At 43.2% G+C, this 22,941-nt stretch overlaps 1 protein-coding gene and 1 long non-coding RNA gene across 5 annotated transcripts in view; one reads left to right on the top strand and one right to left on the bottom strand.

Moving 5' to 3' along the window:
- LMX1B (LIM homeobox transcription factor 1 beta) overlaps nt 1-22,941 on the top strand; it is a 165,145-nt gene that overhangs the window by 5,506 nt on the left and 136,698 nt on the right. For 2 of the 4 annotated variants that reach the window (XM_083721238.1, XM_083721237.1), the window contains exon 1: nt 742-1,091. The exons of the other annotated variants lie outside the window; for them this stretch is intronic. In XM_083721238.1, the coding sequence (XP_083577364.1) occupies nt 757-1,091 (335 nt within the window). In that variant the 5' untranslated portion in view covers nt 742-756. Of the gene's footprint in view, nt 1-741; nt 1,092-22,941 lie in introns of those variants that run through there. 4 annotated transcript variants of the gene reach the window in all.
- The window catches only part of LOC310836266, a 221,257-nt gene that overhangs the window by 109,556 nt on the left and 88,760 nt on the right, over nt 1-22,941 (bottom strand). The window lies entirely within an intron of this gene.

The following is a 22,941-nucleotide window of genomic DNA, read 5'->3' as shown; positions in this document are numbered from 1 at the left end:
ATTACCTGGGATTGTAAAGGGGTCTTAACTTGAAAATAAACTGGCCAAAGTCGGGTCCGCATCGCGGAAACCAACCGGGCTAATCCGGATTCAAAATTAGAACGCTTTGAAGCGCCGGCATCATTTGATTCGCCCAGTTGAGTTCTGCCGGGCCAGAGCCCGAAGGCGATCGTGGACTGCGAGTCGGAACAATTCGGATTAAATCCAGTTCAGACTTCATTCATTGAATTTTCAGAGAGATAGGCTTTGCAACCCTTCGGCTGAAGCAGAGGCGAGTCCTGCAGACTTCGGTTAAAATAAAATAAGAATCAAAACGGACTCGGAGCAAACTTTGGGCTTTGTAAACAGCGCGGTTGAAACCGGCGCGAGTTTTGCTCAAGACGGGTAGAAAGTGAAAGAGAAGCGGGTGGTTCCGCTGGGGGAACCAGCCCTGCTGCCTCGGAGCACCTCCGGGCAAGACAAGCCGCTACAAGGGCCGGCCCCGGCTTCATAGCTCCTTCCTCCCAGCTGCTGGGAGGCCCGGATAACAGCGGCTGCCTCGCTGCTTTAGAGAGCGGCAGCAACGGCGGGTCTCCAGCGCCCAGAAATCCCCCAACACAGAGGCTCTACTCCGCTCCTTCCTTCCCCCTTCTTTTTCTCCTCCAGAGTTGCCTCCAACTAAGTCCTACTCAGAGAAGACTCATTGGAATGAATGGGGCTCAGCTAATCATGCCCATCAATTTCAATTGCTCTATTCTGAGTAGGGCTAACAATTGGATGCGCGCGCACCGTTTTCTTCTTTTCACTGGCCTTTCGCTTTCATTCTCTATCCCCTCACTTTTTGTTTTCCCCGGGGTGTGTGTGTGGCAGATAGCCCTGTCCCCGGGAGGGGGGCGTCCTGGGCTGCGTAGACACCATGCACTTAAAGCACGCTCCCTCAACTCCAAGAATCATGGGAGCCATAGTTCACCCTTCACAGAGCTATGGTTTCCAGCACCTTTTAAAACTACAGTTCCCAGGATTATTGGACGGGGCGTGAGTTTCATTGACAGGTCCAGCCCCTCGCCACGTCTACTCGGAAGTGAGCCTCAATGGGGCTTATTCCCAGACAGGTAAGTCGTGTTAGAACTGCAGCCTTTTGAATGCATTTGGTCTGTCCACGAAAGCCCACGTGCCAAAATTAAACCAGGTAGTCGGAAGGCACAACCAGTTGTTTTCTCATTATTTTCCTTTTTATTTTTGGGAAAAGTAAAGTAAAATAAACACTGGCTTCAGAGAAAAGAGAGGCCAAGCAATAAGTGCTACTCTCAACAGGCGGGGTGACTGTGGTTATTAGCCCCGGAGAGAAGTCACCATTCTCCCCCGACGGCCAACTCCGCAGGTCACCCTCTCGGGCGGGTGTCTCTCCGAAGAACCCAGGAGAAGCACTTCGAGGAAACGGCCTTCCCGTTGTTTTGTTTTTCCAGCACAGGCGAGTACGCTGGACGCTTAGCGTCTGCCGGAGAGCCCGTTGGCTGTCGGATCGCGTCTCTCTCCAGCTAGGGCCAAAGGGCCAGTTGCCTTCCGAGGGGGCTCTCTGGCACTGCCCGTGAGCGCGCAGACACGCTCGCCCGGGAATTTGGACTGCGAAAAGGCTTAGCAGCACAGTGACGAAGGAAAACGGACAATATCGAGAAGCAGGGACTTCAAGTAACCCAAGCCCGTACGGCCTTGAGAGAGGCTCGGAAAGAAAAGCCGTCTATTTTTCCTTTACGCACCCGCCAAAAATGGTTGGGCCGGAAAAGCAAATATCCGCGGACCCAGGGCGCAGCGGCTGGCGCTTCTCTTCTGGGCCCCACTAAGTTCTATGGGGAGCCTCTGACTCACTCCCACCCTTGTCCCTTCCTGCCAGGTCCGGGCTGCGAGTCTTGAGCGCCTTGTTCAAAATAAACGGCGTCCGTAGAGAGGAGCGCACGGTTCTCCCGCTTCTAGGCCTCGCTTGGAGAGTTGGCGGTGAAAGCCGCGACTCCTTTCTGCTTTAGGGGAATGAGGGGACGGGGAGGCTAAGATTTTGGAGCCGAAGATTGGGAAGTCGGTGGGGAAGAGTGGCAGCCCCTCCGCGAAGGGCCACCTTTAGGGGTGAAGCCACAATCTGTTTGCTCCCCCTATTGAAATGGACTGTTGCTCTTAAGGTAGCCTTATATGCATAGCGATACATTTAATGGATGCCCCTGAATATTGAGAATTGTAGTTTGAGGGTACTGGGAATTGTAACTGTGAAGTGTAACCATTTATCTGTATGCACCTTAAAGAAAAGTGAGCAAAGAAGGTGCTCAGAAAAGGAATATCACATTTAACTCAGCCAAATGAACTTATATTAGCCTAGGTCTGCACTTCATAAAACTAGAAGTAATTTCATCCATCTTTACATAAAGCACACACACACAATTGTATAACACAGGAGAGAATCGTAACACCTTTCCTGAAACTGCTGGGGGTTGAAACCATGGAAACAAGAGGCAACCTGCCTGGCTGTGAAACTAGAACTTGCTTTTTGAAAATTCAAGGAAGGTGGTGATGGAAGCGTGTCAAACTATTGCATTTTGGACTTGAGGGATAAGGTCCTAGTCCTCATGGCAGTAAGGGCAAAAATCTTCCGAACTGTCTGAAAAATATGGCTTTAAAGACTAGGATAGCTTCAGTCTTGGTGTTTGAGGCCTCACTCCCCAATCCCAGGGTGAAGGCAAAGTATCCCATATTGTAGTCTACTGGTTTTACAGGTGAGTAAATAAGAGAGAGACCAAGAAATGAAATTAGTTGGGTATGGTCTTGAAACACAGACCCTCTGAGCAGACAGATAAAGGGTAGTAGTGAAACCCGTTAAAATACTTGATATATCATTTCAGGAGTGCAGTTTCAGCTTCTGAGTACCTGTACAGGCAATTAAGTGTATGTGTGTGTGAAACCAACAAGTTACATGGCCAAAGCAGTTGTATATTTCTCAGAATGTATGTTGTGATCCTTTTCATGATGGCCTAAGAACTTTATTGCTACTAGTGCACAGCAGACCTGTCTTTGTCTGCCTGCCTGCTTCTCTGTCCGTCTATCATCTACCTGTGCAAAGGTAACACTTTTAAGGCTCCTTACTTAGAGTGAAGATGACTTCCTTATTTTAAAGTAATTATAGATGAATTGGGTGGAGAGGTTGATGCTTCTGAGATTACATTTCTTGTGACTTGAAGTGTGTGAGTTGGGGGAGAGAGAGAGACTCCATTTAGCAATTCTCTGCAAGTTAAGGCTCTAAATTCAACTACAAATACTCAGCAAGAACTGGGTGCTGTGACTCTTCCAGAAGCAAAGCAAATAGTTATACCTAGAAAGTCACTGTGACTATGTGTAGTCAATGGATAGCTCTTTTTAAATCATTGCCCTCTTAGTTGTTGTTTTTTGCTTCAGTTTGTAATCTCCTTGGGGCAGAGATCTTGTTGTTCTGTCAAGTGCCCTGTACTAGGATGAAGCCTTAAAACTCAAAATATGAGCAATTGTCTTTCTTGGACATCTCACACCATCCGTTCCATGCACAATCTGTATGTCAGGGTGTAGGTTGTTGGGGTCTCTCTTTTTTTGCCTTGGAGCTGATTTTCTCTCTCCCCCCCCCCCCGTTTTCTTTCTCTTTCCCTCTCTTCCACTTCATGCTTGTCACTAAAATTTAGGACCCTCTTTGTGCCCAGAGTGGGGTAGAACATGCTCCCTTCAATCGTCGCGACATAATAGGACTCCACAAGTAGTCTAGGAGCTGACAAAAGGCGACATCTCTTGTTGTACATCACCTTTTGTCTAACGTTCAGAAGGTTCCCCCAAAGATCCTGAAGTGAAGCTTGGTTGGGTGGGGGGAGGAAAGCTATGTGCATTTCATAGCGACAGCCCCAAAATCCCTCACCATGGAAACTGTGTAGTAATCTGTTAACGAGACATGCAATGTATAAATATTGCCAGAGTTGTATGGTTGGAGATTAATGTCCTTTTATTTCAGAGTGACACCCCAAATGTGTTATTTCAGATGGGTGCTTCTGTCCTGGACCTGTAAGCTAAAGAAAGTTTACACAGCATTGAAGTTCAGCTCTTAAGTGACATTTCCTTTAGCCCTACTGATTTGAATGGAACCTTGTTCTGAGAGTCTTAAGATATCTGACAGAATGCCTCAGTTGTAAACAGAGAAGACACTTGGTATGTCAGTAATATATTTCCCACCCCCCGACCAAACCCTGTTGGTTTCAGGTCCATGGCAGAATAATTATTTGTAGATTTCCACAATCCTTTTTCATATTTTTACTCCCATTTGAATAACAGTCACACTTTAGGAATAATGAAAGCTTCAAGATGTATACAGTATCATTCTTATTTTGTTCTCCGAAAGGATTTTTTTTTATTTTTGCATGGGGAAATGGTGGAATATGATTAATTAACATTCGGAAAAAAAATAAGCATAGAATATTAGATTATGAAGTTGCTAGGAAAAAAACAGAGAAGTCAAAACTGGAACAAAAGCTTAGATTTCCGTGGGGAAAATATCTCAAATGGGAGCTGTACATGTCAATCTACTAAATAATGGGGCTTTTAAAGTGATTAATTTCTTGGTGTGTGTGTGTGAATTTTAACTGGTGAGACTTGAGTTAAATGTACAATTGTTTTGTAGGTTTTTTGGTCCGGTGTGTTACTGCAAGTGGGGCTGAATAGGATGGCTGGCTTCTCTTTACAACAGTGTGGTTGGATTGGTTTGCGAATTGGCACAAGCTTCTTTGCAAAAAGGCATCCCATACTGAAGTGACGGTGGTGTAAATTTATTTACATCCAGTGTATTTCCACATTAGCTATAGGCTATAAGAGGAACAGAGGGCATAACATATAAATTATCAAATAGCAAAATTCATATTGTACATATGCATACAATGGTCAGAAAGGAGACCAACTTTTAAAATTTGTTTCATCTAAACATTGGTGATGAATCCACTGGAATTTGAATAACAGCCCTACCCTGATAGGAGTGTGTGTGTGTATTAGTATTTACCATTTTTAGACATTTACTATAATTATTTATAGTCTCACAAGAATGAAAATGATCACAGATGAGCAATGCAGTCCTGTGTGATTATTCGGTAGTTAAGTCCGAATGCGTCCAACAGGACATCTGTTTATGATTGCTACCTAAATTTCTGAACATTTGAAAGACACAAATGAGTTTTGATAATTACCTGTATGGGGTGGCTAGTATGCACCGGTGTGTGAGAGTATACAGAGATTTTCAGCGATGCAATATTTTTGCAGTTGCGTGCTTTCTTAATTACTTACTTGTATTTTTATTATCAGAGGTTACTTTACATTATCAGTGGATTGTTTAATTGTAACGTTAATATAAGATGTTTTCATTAGTTTATTCTTGATATGACTGTTTACATTTTGTCATTAATTTTTAACTGTTAGTAAAACTTACTGATGTTGTAACCATGAGCGTAGCTTACTATGGAAAGTGGCATCCAGAAAACAAATGATTGTGATTGTGTGTTGTGTGTGTGTGTGTGTGTGTGTGTGTAGCAATGGAGAAAAAATATTAAAATATATGCATGTGTTTAGGATCGCAGACCAAATTTACGAACATTTGAAGGAGTGAGTGATACACGTGTGTATGTGTGTGTAATTCACCAGGGCTGTTAAATGTTCTGTTTGGTATGGTTAGCAATGACTACATTTTAAAATTTGTTTTAGTAAATGTAACAGTGGATGCACCCCTGCAAACTGGAAAAGAATTTGTATGTATGTAAAATAATGTAACCTATATACAAAGTACACAAACTCCATTCAAGGAGCAACAACAACAACAATCTGAGGTCTCTTCAGATATTGTCAAAGCTTTCCCAATCGGATAAGGTTGCAATGGCAGGGAGGCAGGAGAGGCGGTGGGGGGGGGGGGAGAGAGAGTTTGGTGCAATGCTATGCAAGGCCGGGCAGGAATAAAAAGATATCAACATGATGGCCTTTTGTTAGATCACAGCACCTCGTTTGACATGACAAGGTAGCCCGCTGAGCCTGCTTCTGCAGACCGACAGCAGAAAATACAAGCAGGAGGAGGAAGAGGGAATGAAGGAGAGGGGGTGGGGGTGAAAAGACACAGTAAATCAATTTGTTCCCCTTTCCTCTGAAAAGTTCTTTAAATGAAAAGGGGGGAAAAACCCCGAAAACCGTGCTATTAAACATACTTTTTAAAGGAAAACCTACCAGCACCCCAGTACTAGGGTTTATTTCCTGACTTTTACGTCATTAGGAAAAACAAGAAGGTGTTAGACTTTAAAATGCTGTCATCTTTTCCAGTCCACATACAATCACATTGATCTGGTTTGTAAAAATGGAAGTCCCATAGAGGCTGGGCTCTATTTAGAACAAGTGGTGAGCTTTCTATCTGCTGTAATGAAGAAGAAATTGAAGCCTATGGGACAATGAGAATGTATGCCTATCCCCTGGACCCTATTAAGCTGAGGGAGTTGTACCTCTCATTTTCACCATCTTGAATGTTCATGCATGGGCCTAGCTGTCCAGCACTTGCTTATTCAGAAGTAAGGTCTGTGTGTGTGTATTTTCTTGCAATCTATTGTCTGGAGTAATCAGTAGGAATCAGTGGGTGGATCGTGGCACGCTTCAGCTAGTTGTTACATGAGCACAATTTTTACAAAAGTGCCTTTTGCAGTTAAGATGGTGTCAAGTAATGGTACAGTTTGGAGCTGGTGTGAGCTGTAGTCCAGAACATCTGGAGGGCACCAGGTTGGGGAAGGTAGATGAAGAGATAAGCTTGTCATCACATCACAGCTATGGCTGTGGGCTTAAATGGTCGATCAATCAACTAAAGCTGTAGTTGATTAAGATGGCCACTCTTAAGCAGCAAAGACAAATTTCCATCAAAACCAAAGGCACTTGCTTCTGTATATGGTGTGTTTAGAACTGGTGTATGATGCTGATGTTCTGCACTCCTTACACAGAAATAGGTTCTGCAGAAACCAGTAGGATTCATGACCTAGTTTTATAATCACTGTATAAGAGCTGGAGGTAGAGTTCCAGCTTTCATGTAATCTACCTTTTAACAGTGTTCCTTAATTAGGCCAAAGTATGCATCTGCATCACACCTTAACTTAGAGCATTTTCCGTTGAAATTGACAAGCTGAAATTCTACGTTCATCTGCTTAAGATCAGGCAGGATCTGTAATTACCTTGAATCCCACATGGAAAAAGCTCACGGCTCAAACGTAGAGGACATTTATATGTTTTATAAACAATTGTTCAGTAGCTTTTCTCTGTTTTTAATAATAAAAAAAGAATATAACCCTTTTTCTTGTTGGCTGGGTGATAAAGCAACCTTATAGTATATATTTATTTGAATGTCTAGGCTGCCAACCCAGTGCACGCCTGCTAGGAAGGAAGGAAGAACCACTGAATTAAATGTGGGGATGGTAAACACACTTAGGATCTCACTGTAAATACGCTGGAATTTAGCCAGCATGTCTATCCAGGGAAATGTGCTGGCCTGCTAATCCTTGAGTTCTCAAACTTTTCCGCCAGAATAACCTCCCCCGCACCTAGATAATTTTAAGAGAGGCAAGAGATTATTGCATTTTCTTCCTTTTCTTAAAAAAAGCGGGTGGTGGTACAAAACGAAACCTCCTTGAATGGGCTCCTTTTCGAAATAATGAAGCCAGTTATTGGGAGCTGTTTGGAATGCTGGCGAATGGAATGCAGGTGGCGAGATCAAAGGTGTATGAAAAACACAATTTATCACCCGAATTTCACTCCCACATCTGTGAGATTCTCAGATAGTATCAATCCCAGATCAAGGGCTTGTGCGCACGGTGCAGGAGGCTGCAAGTGAAGGTAGGATGCTCTGTTCTTGGGTATGGGGTGGATTGTGCTTGCCAAAGTCTGTCTGCTCAAAGTGATGGTCATTGCATGCACCGTATACTGGATCAGGGCTGCAGTATTTCATCCCTTGGATTTTGAACCCAAGACACTCTTCTAAGAAACTGCAAGCAACGCTGACATGACATTAGAGGACATTAGACATTAGGCTTCTCTGTTTTTCATTTTTTCAATCTTAAATTCAGTTCTCCACATTTCCACATCAGTGTGTGAATTTTTAAAAAAGTCCTCATGAAAATTCATCAGCATTTTGTTATGAATTTCTCTGGTGCACACATGTCTCTACGCAATTTTACCTAATGCACACATTTTTTTTTGCAAAGTGGTTTCTCAACGTAGAATGAATTTTTGTATGTTATTTCCCCAAATCTGATTTTTTTTTAAAAAAAACACCACACACCTTGTACACAATACTTGGCTAGAGAACTGTGTTGCAAAATTCAGAGCAGTGCAAAGCTTGAAGGCTGGCTGCATTTTGGGTTTTGTATCATTTCAGAAAGTGCAAATTAGGTTTGCAAACCGAATTGAATCCTCCCCCCTCATCCCCATGTGGAATTAGATTCACTTGAAGGCCAAGCAGGAGTGACTTTACTAACACCTACCTCCAGGGTCTAGCTAGCGGCTATCCTGTATCTATTGGCAAAATGAACTTCCTTGAGTATTGATGCTGGAAAAACTGTGTCCCAGCTGCCAGATATGCAAAACTCTAAACCTTGCTTACTGCTTTGCAACATAGGTCTCATAAAGGCCACAGTCCTAACCCCACTTATTTGAGAGTAAGCCCCATTGAATTCAGTATGACTTACTTCTGAGTAGGCATGGTTTGGATTGCAAATGTACAAGTGTACATTTAATGTACAAATAATGGATCAACTTGTCATTTTTCACGTATCGGTTAAGACTTACATTTTTTAAAAAAATCTCCCAAGATCCAAAATTCTTCTAAGATCCAAACAACTATTCATTGTTTAGAGGCTTTAACAGCTGAGGTTTTTTTCTTATATAAAAATCAGCAGCAGCAGCAGCAGCAGCACAAAGCTCATCTGATCTCATTTATATTTACTTGGAAGTACCTTTGCTCAATTATGCATTTTTCTTTTTAAAAAACTGCTTACGTTGAAGTAAATATATAATTATCAAAAGAACCGTTATTAAATTGCCTCTATTAAGCAAATAAACAGACTGTGAGAATATTCAGTCTATAAACCGTATTAACGGTTACAGCCAGTGCAAACCCTCCTCAGAATAGACCCATTGGAATGAATGGACATGGCTAACTTAGGTTCATTACTTTCAGTGGGTCTAAATATAAAGTAGTTGGATATAACCTGAAGCCTTTCTTTTTTTGTAACTGAAGCATAAGAACATACGAAGAGCCTGGCTGCTGGGTGAGGCCAGTAGCCCACCTGGTCCAGCACCCTGTTCTCACAGTGGCCAACCAGATGCCTGTGGGAAACCAGCAAGCAGGAGCCGAACTCAAGAGCGCTCTCCCTATCTGAATAGCTCAGGCAGTAGAGCATGAGGCTCTTAATCTCAGAATCGTGGGTTCAAGCCCCATGTTGGGCAAAATATCCCTGCATTGCAGGGGGTAGGACTAGATGATCTTTGTGGGTCCTTCCAACTCTACAATTCTATGACTCTATTAGTGTGGCTTCCAGCAGCTGGTATTCAGAAGTACTGCTGTCTCTGACCTTGGAGACATGAGGAGAAATGAACAGGCTTTTAGACATTTAGTCACTCTGCCCGTCTCACTAATATTTTTGACTAGGGGCCTATAAACCAGTTAAGCCAGCTTCTTTGGAATTTTCACTATTTACTATTTACTATCCTTGCCAATTCTAAGTGCCGCCATTTTAAACCTTATACTTCCAGTCACGGATATTTGAGATCCTAGTGTTTCTTTGCTCTGCCAAAACATGGTTTATGGGTTGGGCTCATGGTCTGAGAGAGGCTTTTTTTGTTCATGGGAACCTGCTGAGCAAGAGAAGTGGGAGCAAACATGCAGAAGAGAAGCTTAAGAGGGGATATGTTTGCCACCTTCAAATGTCTGAAGGGTCTGTTGCCCCCAAAATGGAGCAGCCTATTTTGAGGGTGGGTCAAGAACCAGTGGGGGGCAACCCGCAATTAGGGCAAATGTATCATTTTCAGTTTTTCTCCTTTTCTCATTCCCTACCATGTCTTAAATTTAGTTCTCCACATTTTCTCAACAGTCTGAAATTCCTCCTTTGTGAAAATTAATCTTCATCTTTGTGCAAAATTCTCCTGTTATATACATGTTCACGTGTAATTCACCTAAGAATTTTTTTTGGTGGCAAAGCAATATCCCCTAAAATGATGCACTTTCTTGCATGATATTTTCATGAACATTATGCAATTTTTTGCACACTTTTTACCCCGGTAGATGCATTCATTTACACAGAGAAAAACACCTTGCAAAATTTGGAGACGACAGGTTTTGAAGGATGGCTGTGTTTCAGTTCATGTATTGTTTTAAAAAAGCACTGCTTGTGCAATTTTGCCTTTAAATGCAAACAAAATGGAATTTCTCCCTCCCACTTCCCTACTTGCAAAGAAGCAGATTTTGCTTAAACATTCAGAGAATCTTCCTAATGAAGATAATAACAAAAAATAAAATAGAAAGCTGTTTCTAAAATAGAAAGACTTATGGGAGCTACTTAGGACTGCATTAAGCCTTGGGCCTGAGGTTCTCCAGCTCTGATGTAATGGGTATATGTGCCTATCATTGAGGCCATTTTAGACACTGCAGTTAAATGGTCTTAAAGGAAGGAGCTCTTTAGATGGCACCGTATAGTCCTTTGCCGACTCCAATATTTTGTAAAGCTAACCTGGTTTGTGTGCCCTCTTGCTTATTCAGCTGAGTGGGGCCAAAGTGTGTGTGTGTGTGTGTAATCTGAAATAGGAACTCCCGAAATAGCAAATTAGGTTTGTTTCTTTTGTGTTTTTCTGGAATCCTGGAGAATAGGGGCAGTCCCTGCTAAAATATTAATGTATTTTTAATCTTTGTTGGAAGCCACCAAAGGTGGCTGGGGAGGCCCAGCCAGATGGGCGGGGTACAAATAAATTATTATTATTATTATTATTATTATTATTATTATTATTATTATTATTATTATTATAGTGGGATGGTTGTTTGGAGTGCCTGCATCAGAGGTCCCAAACACTGAAAATATTATGGTGCCCCCCCCAAGTAATTCAAAATAAATACAATACTAAAGTGTAAAATAAAGTTTTAAAGTAAAGCATAACACAGATTTGTTGCAACACCTGACAGGACCCGATTTCCTTGCATTATTTTGAATTATGTTAATCGGGCACACACACACCCCTCATTTAGGAGGGGGATAAAGAATAAAAAAGAGAACAGAAAAATGGGAGAAGAGTGGAGTGTAAGAAAGTCTAACAAAGTCCTGATTTTTCTCATGGTAACTACTTGGATGCTTTTTCGTTTTAATATCAAATTTCAAATTCTTTCCAAAAAGAAAAGTTCTCATTTCCCCCGCCCCCAATGCCACTGCTTTGCTGGTGTTCTTAAGAACATGCTTCATCAGCTCTGTAATCCAGCGTGGTCTGGATCCCTGTCGGTGACCAAGAATGCCACCCTAATCCCACTTACGCAGGAGTAAACCCTACTGAATTCAACAGGACTTACTTCTCGGAGCCTAAAGCACCCAATTCCTGAACATTAGCTTAACATTAGGTAAGACTGCCACCCTAATCCCATTTACGCAGGAGTAAACCCTACTGAATTCAACAGGACTTACTTCTCGGAGCCTAAAGCACCCAATTCCTGAACATTAGCTTAACATTAGGCCGTTCCTTCCTCTCTGCTCCATCAAGCCCTTTTCTGTTTCTCTTGGAGCGATTGAAATGTTCTGGGTTACATAAACATTGCAGCTCTCTTTCTCCCCCCCCCCCCGTCTCTCTCTTCTGTTTGGTAACGGTATGTCGTTTTGTAACTCCCAACTTGGAGAATCTTAAAAGAGAGTTTGCATTAAACCGCGGCGTTGCCGTTTATGCTCAGCAATGCCTGGGTCTCACAAGACAGGCAGAAATCAAGGTAGCAGCAGAGTTCCTATTCCTGTTTAAGGTACAAAAGGGATGGGGCTCCAAATCCTAGAGAATGAGAACAAGGCGCCTTGTTGGCATTTAGCACCGGGATCATCCAATTTAGCTGTTGCCGTGTGAAAATTTGCCATATTTCTTGGGGAAATAATGTTTATACATTTTTAAATTTATTTTATTTTTTTGCCTGGGCTGTTGGGTGAGTAATGTTGCATCCAAGCAAGTTCTACTATGTTATGCCCATTGTTTCGTATGGGTCTACTCTTGAGCTGAAATAGCATTGGATACAACCCACTGTGTCTGGGTTGCTTTGTGCAATTATTTTCTTATTTGTAAATAACACACATAACTTCCTCTCATGCATTCTCACATGCAAACAGTGATAGCCTTCTCCTCTATGAGTTTATCTAATCTCCTTTTAAAGGAAACTAGGTTGGTGAGCATCATTACCTCCTGTGGGAGCGAGTGCCGTAGTTTAACCATGTGCTGAATACCCCCCCCCCCCCGATTCTCTAACTGTGTGGTTTTCATCACAGCTGCTCAGTTTCTGGGGACTTCGTCTCTCCAGCCTGGACATACCTGCCACTCTATTCAGCTTATGGAACTTCCTTTATTTCAAATAGGGAGAAAGGACTGGAATCACACTTTCATCTGTTGCTGTTGCAGTAATGGAGGAAAGAGAGTTGGTAGATGGTGAGGAGAGAATCGTGTGTGTTTTCAGGAAGTTTTTTGCACGATGTTAAGTAGATCTTGCTTGCTGCGGAATCAGTCTGCTGGTGACCATGTTTCTTGCCTGTGTATGATGGGTGTCATTTGAGGCCAAAAATAACACACATCTGCTCCTTGGAGGCCTATAGAATTCTCTCCCTCTTTGCTTTAAATGTTTATTTGTTAACATTAGACCTTTTAAAAGCCTAGCCTTGACCTGAAGTCTCCAGAAGAACCCACCTTTCTCTCTCTCCTACCCCCCAACCTCCGTCACCCCCCACCAACAGATAAAAGTCTGACCAAGTTTGTGCAATTTCCCTAGTAAGGTGTAATTGACAGGGCAATGAAGGCTCAGCTGTTTGACTTGAACTGCATGGGATGTAGCGGTTTATAAGGACTTTGTGCTTGGTGTTGACTTCCTTAATATATTTCAATCTGGAACTGACAGCACTTCCTAATGGGTCTTGCTTAAGTTTCCTTAGTCAAAATAATACTTTTAATTTACTTTGCCTTTAGGTTCTCTCCTTCCAGTCACCCAATTTGAAAGCAGCTCCATTCTTAACCAAAAAACATTAAACCTCAAAACACATTAAATGTATTAAACTCCAAAGTGTGTGTGTGTGTGTGTGTGTGTGCATGCAAGCCTTAGTACTTCTTCAAGCAAAGATTAGTTATGGGGCATCTCATCCATAGCAACCTTGCAATTCAGCCTTCTCTGGTAGAATTAGTTTAGATTCAGATAATCAATCATACCTTTATGTATAAGTCTCTGTGAGTTACTTTGGGGATTTCCCCTGTTTTACATTTCTTTATTGCTTCCCAGATTTGCTCTGTCCTGTTTTCCTATTCCTGCTTTGAGTAGAAGTTATAAATTCAATTCTGGAACTTCCATAGTTCATTCTAGCTTTTCGTTTCCTTAGATCAGGGGGTAGGAAATCTCCCTGCCCCATCCCAGAGGCTTTATTTCCTTAGGGGCGTCCTTCCAGGGACTACATGGCAGTGATGGGAGGGGCCAGAAGAGAAAGTGGGCGGGGCTACATGAATGAATGAATGAAACTTTATTTGCATCAGCCGTCGGCCATAGCAACAAAAGAACATTGCAATATACACAGAACAAAATAAAAAGTTGGTTATATAAAACACAGTTTAGAGTCCTGAATGAGCAGTCAAATAGTGGACCTTATTCTCATTGCCCCAGCTAGAAACCTTGCGACCTTTGCTGTCATCTGCTCCTCTTGATCTGCCAGGAGAAAAGACACCGTGGCAGTGGTTGGGCAGCCCAGAATAGACAATAAAAGAGGGGTGATAATGTCATTCCTCAGGTTTTTGTAAAGAGTGCAAGCCAGGAGGGCATGCGCCACTGATTCGGGGTTGCCATCTCCACAGGGAGGGCAGGGCTACATGCAAAACTTATCAGGGTAATCGACTCTTTGCTTCATACAGCAAGCTACAGTCCAGCCACACAAAAGTCAAAGGTTTTTCCGATACACACATTTTCCTATCCATTCCCCCAGGTGCCAACTCCGTTGTCTTTTAGGCACCTTTCCCAAAATGCCTACTAGAATACTGTCTACGCAGAAGGAAGCCCTATTGAAATCAATGGGACTTCCAGATAAGTACATTGAGTATCATGGTATTACTTTATAGAGGGGTGCTTTTTGGGGGCAGGGGGAGGACAGGAGGCTTAAGTTTGAAGGAGGTAAATTCTAATGTGCAGCAGAATACATTTTAGAAAGAACCCCCTGGCCTCTCCAACTTGGATGGTTTTAAAAGAGGATTAGACAAATCCATGGATGACTACTAACCATGATAGCTTTGCTCCACCTCCACACCTGGAGGAAGTAATGCTTCTGAATGCCAGTAGCTGGAAACCACAGGAGAGAATGCTCTTGTGTTCAGATCCTGCTTGTGGGTTTCCTGCAGTCATCTGGATGGCCACTGGGACAACAGGATGCTGGACTAGATGGGTGATTGGCCTGATCCAGCAGGCTCTTCTTATATTTACAATTTTTTATATACAGTGGTACCTCGGGTTACATACACTTCAGGTTACAGACTCCACTAACCCAGAAATAGTGCTTCAGGTTAAGCACTTTGCTTCCGGATGAGAACAGAAATCGTGCTCCGGCGGCGCGGTGGCAGCAGGAGGCCCCATTAGCTAAAGTGGTGCTTCAGGTTAAGAACAGTTTCAGGTTAAGAACGGACCTCTGGAACAAATTAAGTACTTAACCCAAGGTGCCACTGTATGCTGTAAGCCGCCCAGTGTGGCTGGGGAAACTCAGCCAGATGGGCGGGGTATAAATACAGTGGTACCTCTGGATGCGAACGGGATCAGTTCTGGATCCCCGTTCGCATCCAGATCAGAACACAACCCGCGTCTGCGCATGCGCGTGACGTCATTTTGAACGTCTGCACAAGCATGGGCGGCGAAACCTGGAAGCAACCCATTCCGTTACTTCTGGGTTGCCACGGAGCGCAACCCAAAAAGCTACTTTAACCCAATGCACGACTGTAATAAAATCATCATCATCATCATCATCATCAAGTTCTTAAAAAAGGGAGGTTGTAACCAGTGCTAGTCCAGCTCAGGGTGGACCTGTGAAATGGATGGATATGGCTATCTTAGGGTCATTAATTTGAGTGAGTCTACATTGAGTAGAATTTAGTTGGATGCAACCTGTTCAACAAGGACATTAGGAGTGCGGGGAGGAAACTGAAGTCACTCTCCACCCATGAGAGGCCATCCCAGGGTAACAGCACAAAGCCCAAAATGTCCCCTGTCCGCCCAACGACGAAGGGGTGGAGGTGATCCTGTCATCCCAAGCCTTCAAAACAGACTTCCTATTCTGTGCCTTAACATGAATAAGGGGATTAGGATTGGCAAATTTCCGTTAGCTCACTCTACCGGACAAAAGATCCCAAGGTTTTAGTGTCACACTGCCTGATAAAAGTACAGGAGCTTGTCAATCAAAGGGGTCCTAGGCACTTGTGTCCGTGACATAATCTTATTAGAAGATAAACCGGCAAAATCCCTTTCATGAGGAAAAGTTACATTTAATTGCGCCTACAGATTTTCCTCCTTCCTACCCCCTCTATTCCGCACCCCCTCGGGGGTGGGTGTGTTTGCACAGTTTGCAAATGATCAAGATCGCCACTGCCAAACTTTCTGAATGGCTAGTGAAAAGATTTCTGATAACCAGGGAACTGTTGTTCATCATTGTCATCCTCGAAACAGTGATGATGGGGTCAATGAAATCTGGAGCATCTGCCTATAGGAAGTTGAGATTTGGATGGAAATGCTGGTGTGCATCTACTCATACAGATGTTGAACAAGAGCTGTGTTTGGAGTTTTTCAGTTCTTCAGAAAGTCCATCAGATCCAGCATCCAGCTCCCTGTAGTATCTAAAAGACTGGCCAAGAAACTGAAATGTAGGGAGCTGCTTTATGCTGAGTCAGACCATTATCAATCTAGCTGAGGGTTTTCTACTCTGACTGGCAGTGGCTTTCCAGGGTTTTAGGCAGGGGGCAGTCCCAGCTCTACCTATGGATGCCTACCTGCATTGAACCTGAGACCTTCTTCCTTCAAAGCAGATGCTCCACCACTTAGCTATGGTCTCTTGTTATACTGTGATTGACCATTGGGACCTCTGGCTCAGAATTGTCTGCACTGACTGGCAGCAGTTCTCCAAGGTTTCAGGCAGGGGTGTCTCTCAGCCCTACCTGGAGAGGCTGGGGTTTGAACCTCGGACCTTCTGCATGTAAAGCAGATGCACTACCACTGAGCAAAGAAATACTTTACCTGAAGGAATCATCTAAAACTAAAGTAAGATTACAGTCTTCGTGGTTCTGGACAAAGCTTACCTGGAGATTGAACCTGGGACTTTCAGCATGCAAAATGGGTGCACTTTCATTGGGTTATGGATGCTCCCTGAATCCCTGAAACAAAATTCTCACCACACTGCCTATAAACATATCTCTGCTCTTTGTGTATGTGAGTGTCTAACCTGAAAAGCTTAAAAAATGCACCAACCTATTATGCTTAATGTATGTAGGGTTTGGTGTCAGCGTTGTATGTGCTGTTCACTTCTAATGTCTCAACAAATGAAACAGATTTGTAAAAATGTTACATGGAAAAAATACGAGAGACATTACACATACTTCTGTAAAACAAGAAAATCTTTAATAATAATAATAAAAAGAAAAGCCAAAAAAATTAAAATAAAATGCACCAACCTTTTTCCTCATCCGAAGATGCTCCTGCATAGGAATGGACAAATCTGTCAATTTTTATTTCTCTTAATTTCTCATTTTTCAAATCTTAGATTCAATTGGCCACATTGTCGGCGACAATTTGCAGTTGTTAAAAAATCATGAAAACCCATCAGACATTTAGTATGGATTTCTCTAAAAAAACACGTTTTCTCTGTTGTTTTGAGTAACATGTACATTTTTGCAAACAAATGCCCCTAATACAAAGCAAATCCACATAGTATCTTCACTAATAAATGTGTTTGCCTGCACACTTTCCCCTGAATGTAAAAAAAATGTACATGTTTGCTCACATTGTTTGGTCAGAGAACTGCACCATGAAATTCAGGGAAGCACAGCTTTCAAAGGATTGGCTGGCTTTCGTTTTTCCAGATTGGTTTGAGATTTGCAAATTGTGTAGTTTCTTATTAAAATGCCCTTCCCATTTTCTTGATATCCATTCCACATGAACAGGCACTGATGCTGCTTCTCAAGATCTTAAGTGCTAGGAGGAGGTTACCCACTATTTTGATAATAATAATAAATCAGTCAACAGTACCCTATCTCTTCCTGGGTCCTGGGAGTCAGCAGAGCACCATGGTGTCTTGTGTAAAACTTTCACAGCCTTGACTTTTTCTTCAGAATGTTTTTCTTCCTTTTGTGGTTATCCCTAAGGTAGCCCATTTTTACTGGTCCCCACCTTCTCCCCCACCCCCCACCCCTTCAGTGCCTCCTTTACCCTGTCAACTGTTTGGAAGTCTGTTAGACCAAATAGTAACATAGGGCCTGCTGGTCTTATTACTTTAACTGGGCTTGCAAATTCTTCCTTCACCCCCTTTCATTGTTTTCTCCTCAGCTAAAACTAATACATGTACAGTGGTACCTCAGGTTACATACTTAATTCGTTCTGGAGGTCTGTTCTTAACCTGAAACTGTTCTTAACCTGAAGCACCACTTTAGCTAATACGGCCTCCTGCTCCCGCCGCTCCGCCGGAGCACGATTTCTGTTCTCATCCTGAAGCAAAGTTCTTAACCTGAAGCACTATTTCTGGGTTAGCGGAGTCTGTAACCTGAAGTGTATGTAACCTGAAGCATATGTAGCCCAAGGTACCACTGTACAGTGGGGGCTGGAAACTAATCCCCCTCCTTCCCTTCCCTTCCTGGCAGTCCCTGTTTTTGCCTCTGAATTCCCAGCTGGAAGAGTGCTGTTCTGCTCACATCCTGCTTATGGGTTTCCCTTTGGTGCAAATGGCCAGCCCCTATGGGAGCAGAATGCTGGATTAGATGGGCCACTGGCAGACCCTCCAAGTGTCCCTATTTTCCACAGACTGCCCCTGATTTAGAGAAGCCATCCCAGTTACTGATTTGATCCCGGAATGTCCCGCTTTTCCTTAGGACGTCCCTATTTTCATTGGAGAAATGTTGGAGGGTATGGAGCTATCCGACTCCTGAGCCGTCTGAAGGGAAGTTAAAAAAAAGAAAATTTTAATGTTTAATTATGTTTTCATATACGTTGGAAGCTGTCCAGAGTGGCTGGGGCAACTCAGTAATAGTAAAACTATCATTATGGAATGGGACGTCCCTATTTTCATCAGAGAAATGTTGGAGGGTATGGCAGAAGTTTGATCCAGCAGGGCTCTTCTGACATTCTTATGATTCCTGAATGGGTCCCTATACCTATTCTGTATAGTATCCATTATTCTACTAAGGGTAGACCCACTGAGATTCACATATCTTCACTGTTAATGATCAATGACCAGTGTTAAGGAAACACCACCACAGGCCCCTGAAACACATTATCTAAATGTGCAGAACAGGGTAATCAATCAATAAAAATAGCATTGTGTGAAATAAAATGGGAATAAACTTTTTAAAAGAGGAAAATAACATGTCTGGGTTCTGGCAAGTTTTGCTTGCTGCAGGGCAGGACTTTGCCCTCCTTAAGAGTGATGGATATATTTTGATTTGGGAGGAGTAAAGGACATAAAATGAATCTTATCATCTTGACAGATTTGATAAGGAAAGCTTGATAAAGGTTCTACACAAATATTGCGGGGGGTGGGGGGAGCAAATATAATATAGGAACACATGGGTCACTAACTCAACCTCTCCAGAGTTACAGAGGTACTTGCATTCATGGTAGGTTTTTCGTTTCGTTTTTTAAAATGTCTTCGCTCCAGAGTTCCTGAGACTCATTGAGATTAATGGACATGGCTACCTTAAATGTGTTAATTTCAGCGGGTCTACTTTGTGCAGAATATAGATGCAAGCCTCTTTTGGGGCAAGAGTAGAGTGAAAAAGAAGTGCTGCTATGGAATTCTAGTGGAAGCTAACCTGCTGGGTTCCCTCCCCCTGCCTCACTGAAGGAGAATTCCCTGCCCTTGAAGAGGGAGAAATGAGCTAGAGGAATACTTTAGAGATCAGATTTCAGAGCCTCCCAGACTCTTCCCTGCACCCCCCATCCAAAGTTGAAATGATTTGTGTTCAGGGGTCTGTGACCCACAGAGACATCAAACAGCCAGCCAGCGAAGCACTCAGAGTTCACAGGGACAGTAGATGGAGATGACCAAGCAAAAGACAATGCAGATGGTTCTAATCAGGAAGAGCCTGTGAAGAGGGACACAAGAAGGACCCTTTGGATGGCCCTGTTGATTTTGGAGTCCCAGCTAGGTGCAGTTATCTCGGGAACAATTTGGAATGAGAGATTTCGATGTGGTGTAGGCTTGGTGGGTGTAGAATAGAGTAAAGGGGGGTTTCTTACAACAGCAGGATACTCCATTGCCTCCCACCTGCCTCGCAGGGTTGTTGTTGGCAGGATCGCAATGAGATAATCTGCATGAAGCCAGCTGAGCACTTGGAAATGTTAGGTAAAGGTAAAGGGACCCCTGACCATTAGGTCCAGTCGTGATTGACTCTGGGGTTGCGGCACTCATCTCGCTTTATTGGCTGAGGGAGCTAGCGTACAGCTTCTGGGTCATGTGGCCAGCATGACTAAGCCGCTTCTGGTGAACCAGAGCAGCGCATGGAAACGCTGTTTACATTCCTGCCAGAGTGGTACCTATTTATCTACTTGCACTTTGATGTGCTTTCGAACTGCTAGGTTGGCAGGAGCAGGGACTCACCCCATCGTGGGGATTCGAATTGCCGACCTTCTGATCAGCAAGCCCTAGGCTCTGTGATTTAACCCACAGTGCCACCTGCATCTCCTGAAACGTTATACAGATGTAAAATACTATTTTATGAAGGCAGCAGATGATTGGATTAACTGACTGCCACACTTTTAGGCAGGTGGCTGAATCGGGGTAGAGTGTGATTTATGGCTGGGTTGAAATTTGAATAGATGGTGTGGCTGTCTTGTCATTTTTATACACAAGGTGTGAAGTGGTGGCTGCTGTCAATTGGAACTGGTGGGGTGGAAGACAGGGAGCCCAACAGTAGGCAGGCCCAGAGCCAGTCCTCATACTCTTACTGTCTGCTGAGTTCTCAAAGGGCAATCCTGAGACCAAGGAGGAGGAGGAAGGTGATAATCAGAGAGACTTCCTGGGCTGGTTGTAAGACGGCAGGAGCTGTTTGAGGTCAGTGGGACAGGTGCTCCATTTGCTTGAATGTACCAGCTGCTCCTGAAAGCATGGACTCTTATTACAGAGCAATCCAGCCTCATCTCTCTTGAGTGTGTACTTATAGAGACTTTAAAAATGGTTGAAGGCATTGATGTACATTGCAAAATAAAAGAGCTTACAGTCTTCCAGTGATGGTGGTGATTGTGGGTTGTTTCAATGCTTGAAAAAAGCTTCCCCATTCCCAAAGCAAAAAAATAAAAATAAATTCTCAAAGCCAAGTCCTGCAGTCCCAACAGCCTCAAAATTCCATCTGTTTAGATTTGAGCATGCTTAGCCTAGCCAATGCCATTTCGTCTCCACACACACACACACACACACACACACACACACACACACACACAAATACTATTTCTCTGGTGATCAGCTGATTCTGCTTGGTCATCTTAAAAAAAAAAAGTCTCACATCTGCCTACCATATGCTTCCTGATGCTTGACTTACATATGTGTTTTAGGGATGTGTTACCTTAATCATATTTATTGACCAATCTGGGAAGGGAGTGACATGGAGAATGGTTGCAGATTTGTAAGGCCTGGAGCACACTTTGATGGAGACCCTCTGAATGGTGAAGGGGTATACTCTAGCATGCTGATTTCTCTCATGTGCGACATGGGGGCTCTGCATGGATGTTGTCTGTGAGATCTTTCGTTTATCCATTCATTCATTTATTCATTTCATCCTCCCATCATTATCTGAGGAGGAGGGACTGCGAAGGGCCCTTAAACTGCTTGGATACTCTCTGGTTGGTGGAGAGGAGGGGCACACCTATCTCCAATTTTTTTTGTTTATTTTTAGTTACTGCACTTACATTCTACCCTTTCTCAAAGGAGCTCAAGGTGGTGCACACGGTTCTCTCTCCCCCCCATTTAATCCCTACAACAACCCTGTGATGTAGGTTAGACTGAAAGACAGTGATTGGCCCAAGGTCACCCTGAGTGAGCTCCATGACTGAGTGTGGATTTGAACCCTGGTCTCCCTGGTCCCAGTCCGATACTCTTAACCACTACACCACATTGATGCTCCTTTGCCCCAGTGGATAACTAAACTGAGCAGTCATGATAACAAAACGTTGGTCCAGGTTGATCCCCCACCCCCGGATTGCATCCCAACTGAATGAGCTGTCATGCTGTGCAACACAGAGGAGAGGTCAGTGCAAAATTCTTCATCCATTTTTATGTTTGCTTGTTGCCTGTCACAAAAAAATAACAATACAGCATGTCTTTAGTTGCTCTGCAGTAATAACCCTCTTGGAATGTTTGTTTTAAATTGGTTTGTGTGACCAGACAGCAAATTCCTACGAAAGCCAGTTTTAACTGCTTTTTCATATGGTGCTGTTTCTGTGTTCCCTGATGGGTTGGTTTAGGATATGCATCACATATGTACCCCATGTATCACCTCATTTCCAGGGCAGATGCTTATGGTCAGTTATGGAGAATTTTGTGAGCGGACAGCAGCCCCTTGAAGTCTAGTGGCGACAGCAGCTTCAGCTTATTTTATCATGTTTATCAGACAGGAATTATAGTGCAAGAGGAAGAAACATTAACTGTTTAAACCAGGGACAACCATTTTATCAATAAAACCATTTTCCCCACAGTGGAAACAGAGATGCCTATGGGAAGCCCCCAAGAAAGATATGACTGCCAAAGCACCACCAGAGAGGCAGTATTGTGCTGAATAGCAGTTAAATCCATCCTATTGGTATTCAGAAGAACACTGCCTTTCTAATGAGGGAGGTTAGCAGTGATTGCTAGTTTTATCCCCAAAGATTGGTCTAATCGCCTCCAAGTTAGTAGCCACCCTCCTGCAATTGTAAATTCTATACATTTATTCATGCTGTATATACGTGAAGAAATCTCTGTCAATTTGTCTCGAATCCAACTCAGTTCAGCGCCAGTTCGTTTCTGGGTGCAATTCTGGGTGCTCAAATTCGTGTTCAAAGCCCTGAACAAATTAGGCTCCAAAAACCCGAAAGACCACTTCTTTCTCTACAGTCTCCCAGTTATCAAGATCAGCAGGGCCCCCCTCTTGGCTGATCCACTTCATTCAAAAGTCTGAGAGGCGGTGGCCTGGAGAGGGCCTCCTCTGCAGCAGCCCCTAAGTTGTGGAATTCCCTCACCAAAGAGGTGTGTCTGGCTTCTTCACTGTGCAGCTTTCAGTGAATGCTGAAGACACATCTCTTTATCATGGTCTTTGACAACTGAGATGTGAGTTTTCAGCACCCCCTCTACTTTTGTGAATGTAATATTTTATTTCTTTCATTAAATTTATATAACGCTCAATTGTTAAAAAAAACTTCAAAGGAGTTTACAAAAGATAAAAGAGTAAAATTGAGAAAAAATTTACAACCCTATTTTAAAACATACACAA

This window comes from Podarcis gaigeae, assembly GCF_964106915.1.
Source record: "Podarcis gaigeae genome assembly, chromosome: Z".
Lineage (NCBI taxonomy): Eukaryota > Metazoa > Chordata > Lepidosauria > Squamata > Lacertidae > Podarcis > Podarcis gaigeae.
This window is presented reverse-complemented; position numbering and strand designations above follow the sequence as displayed.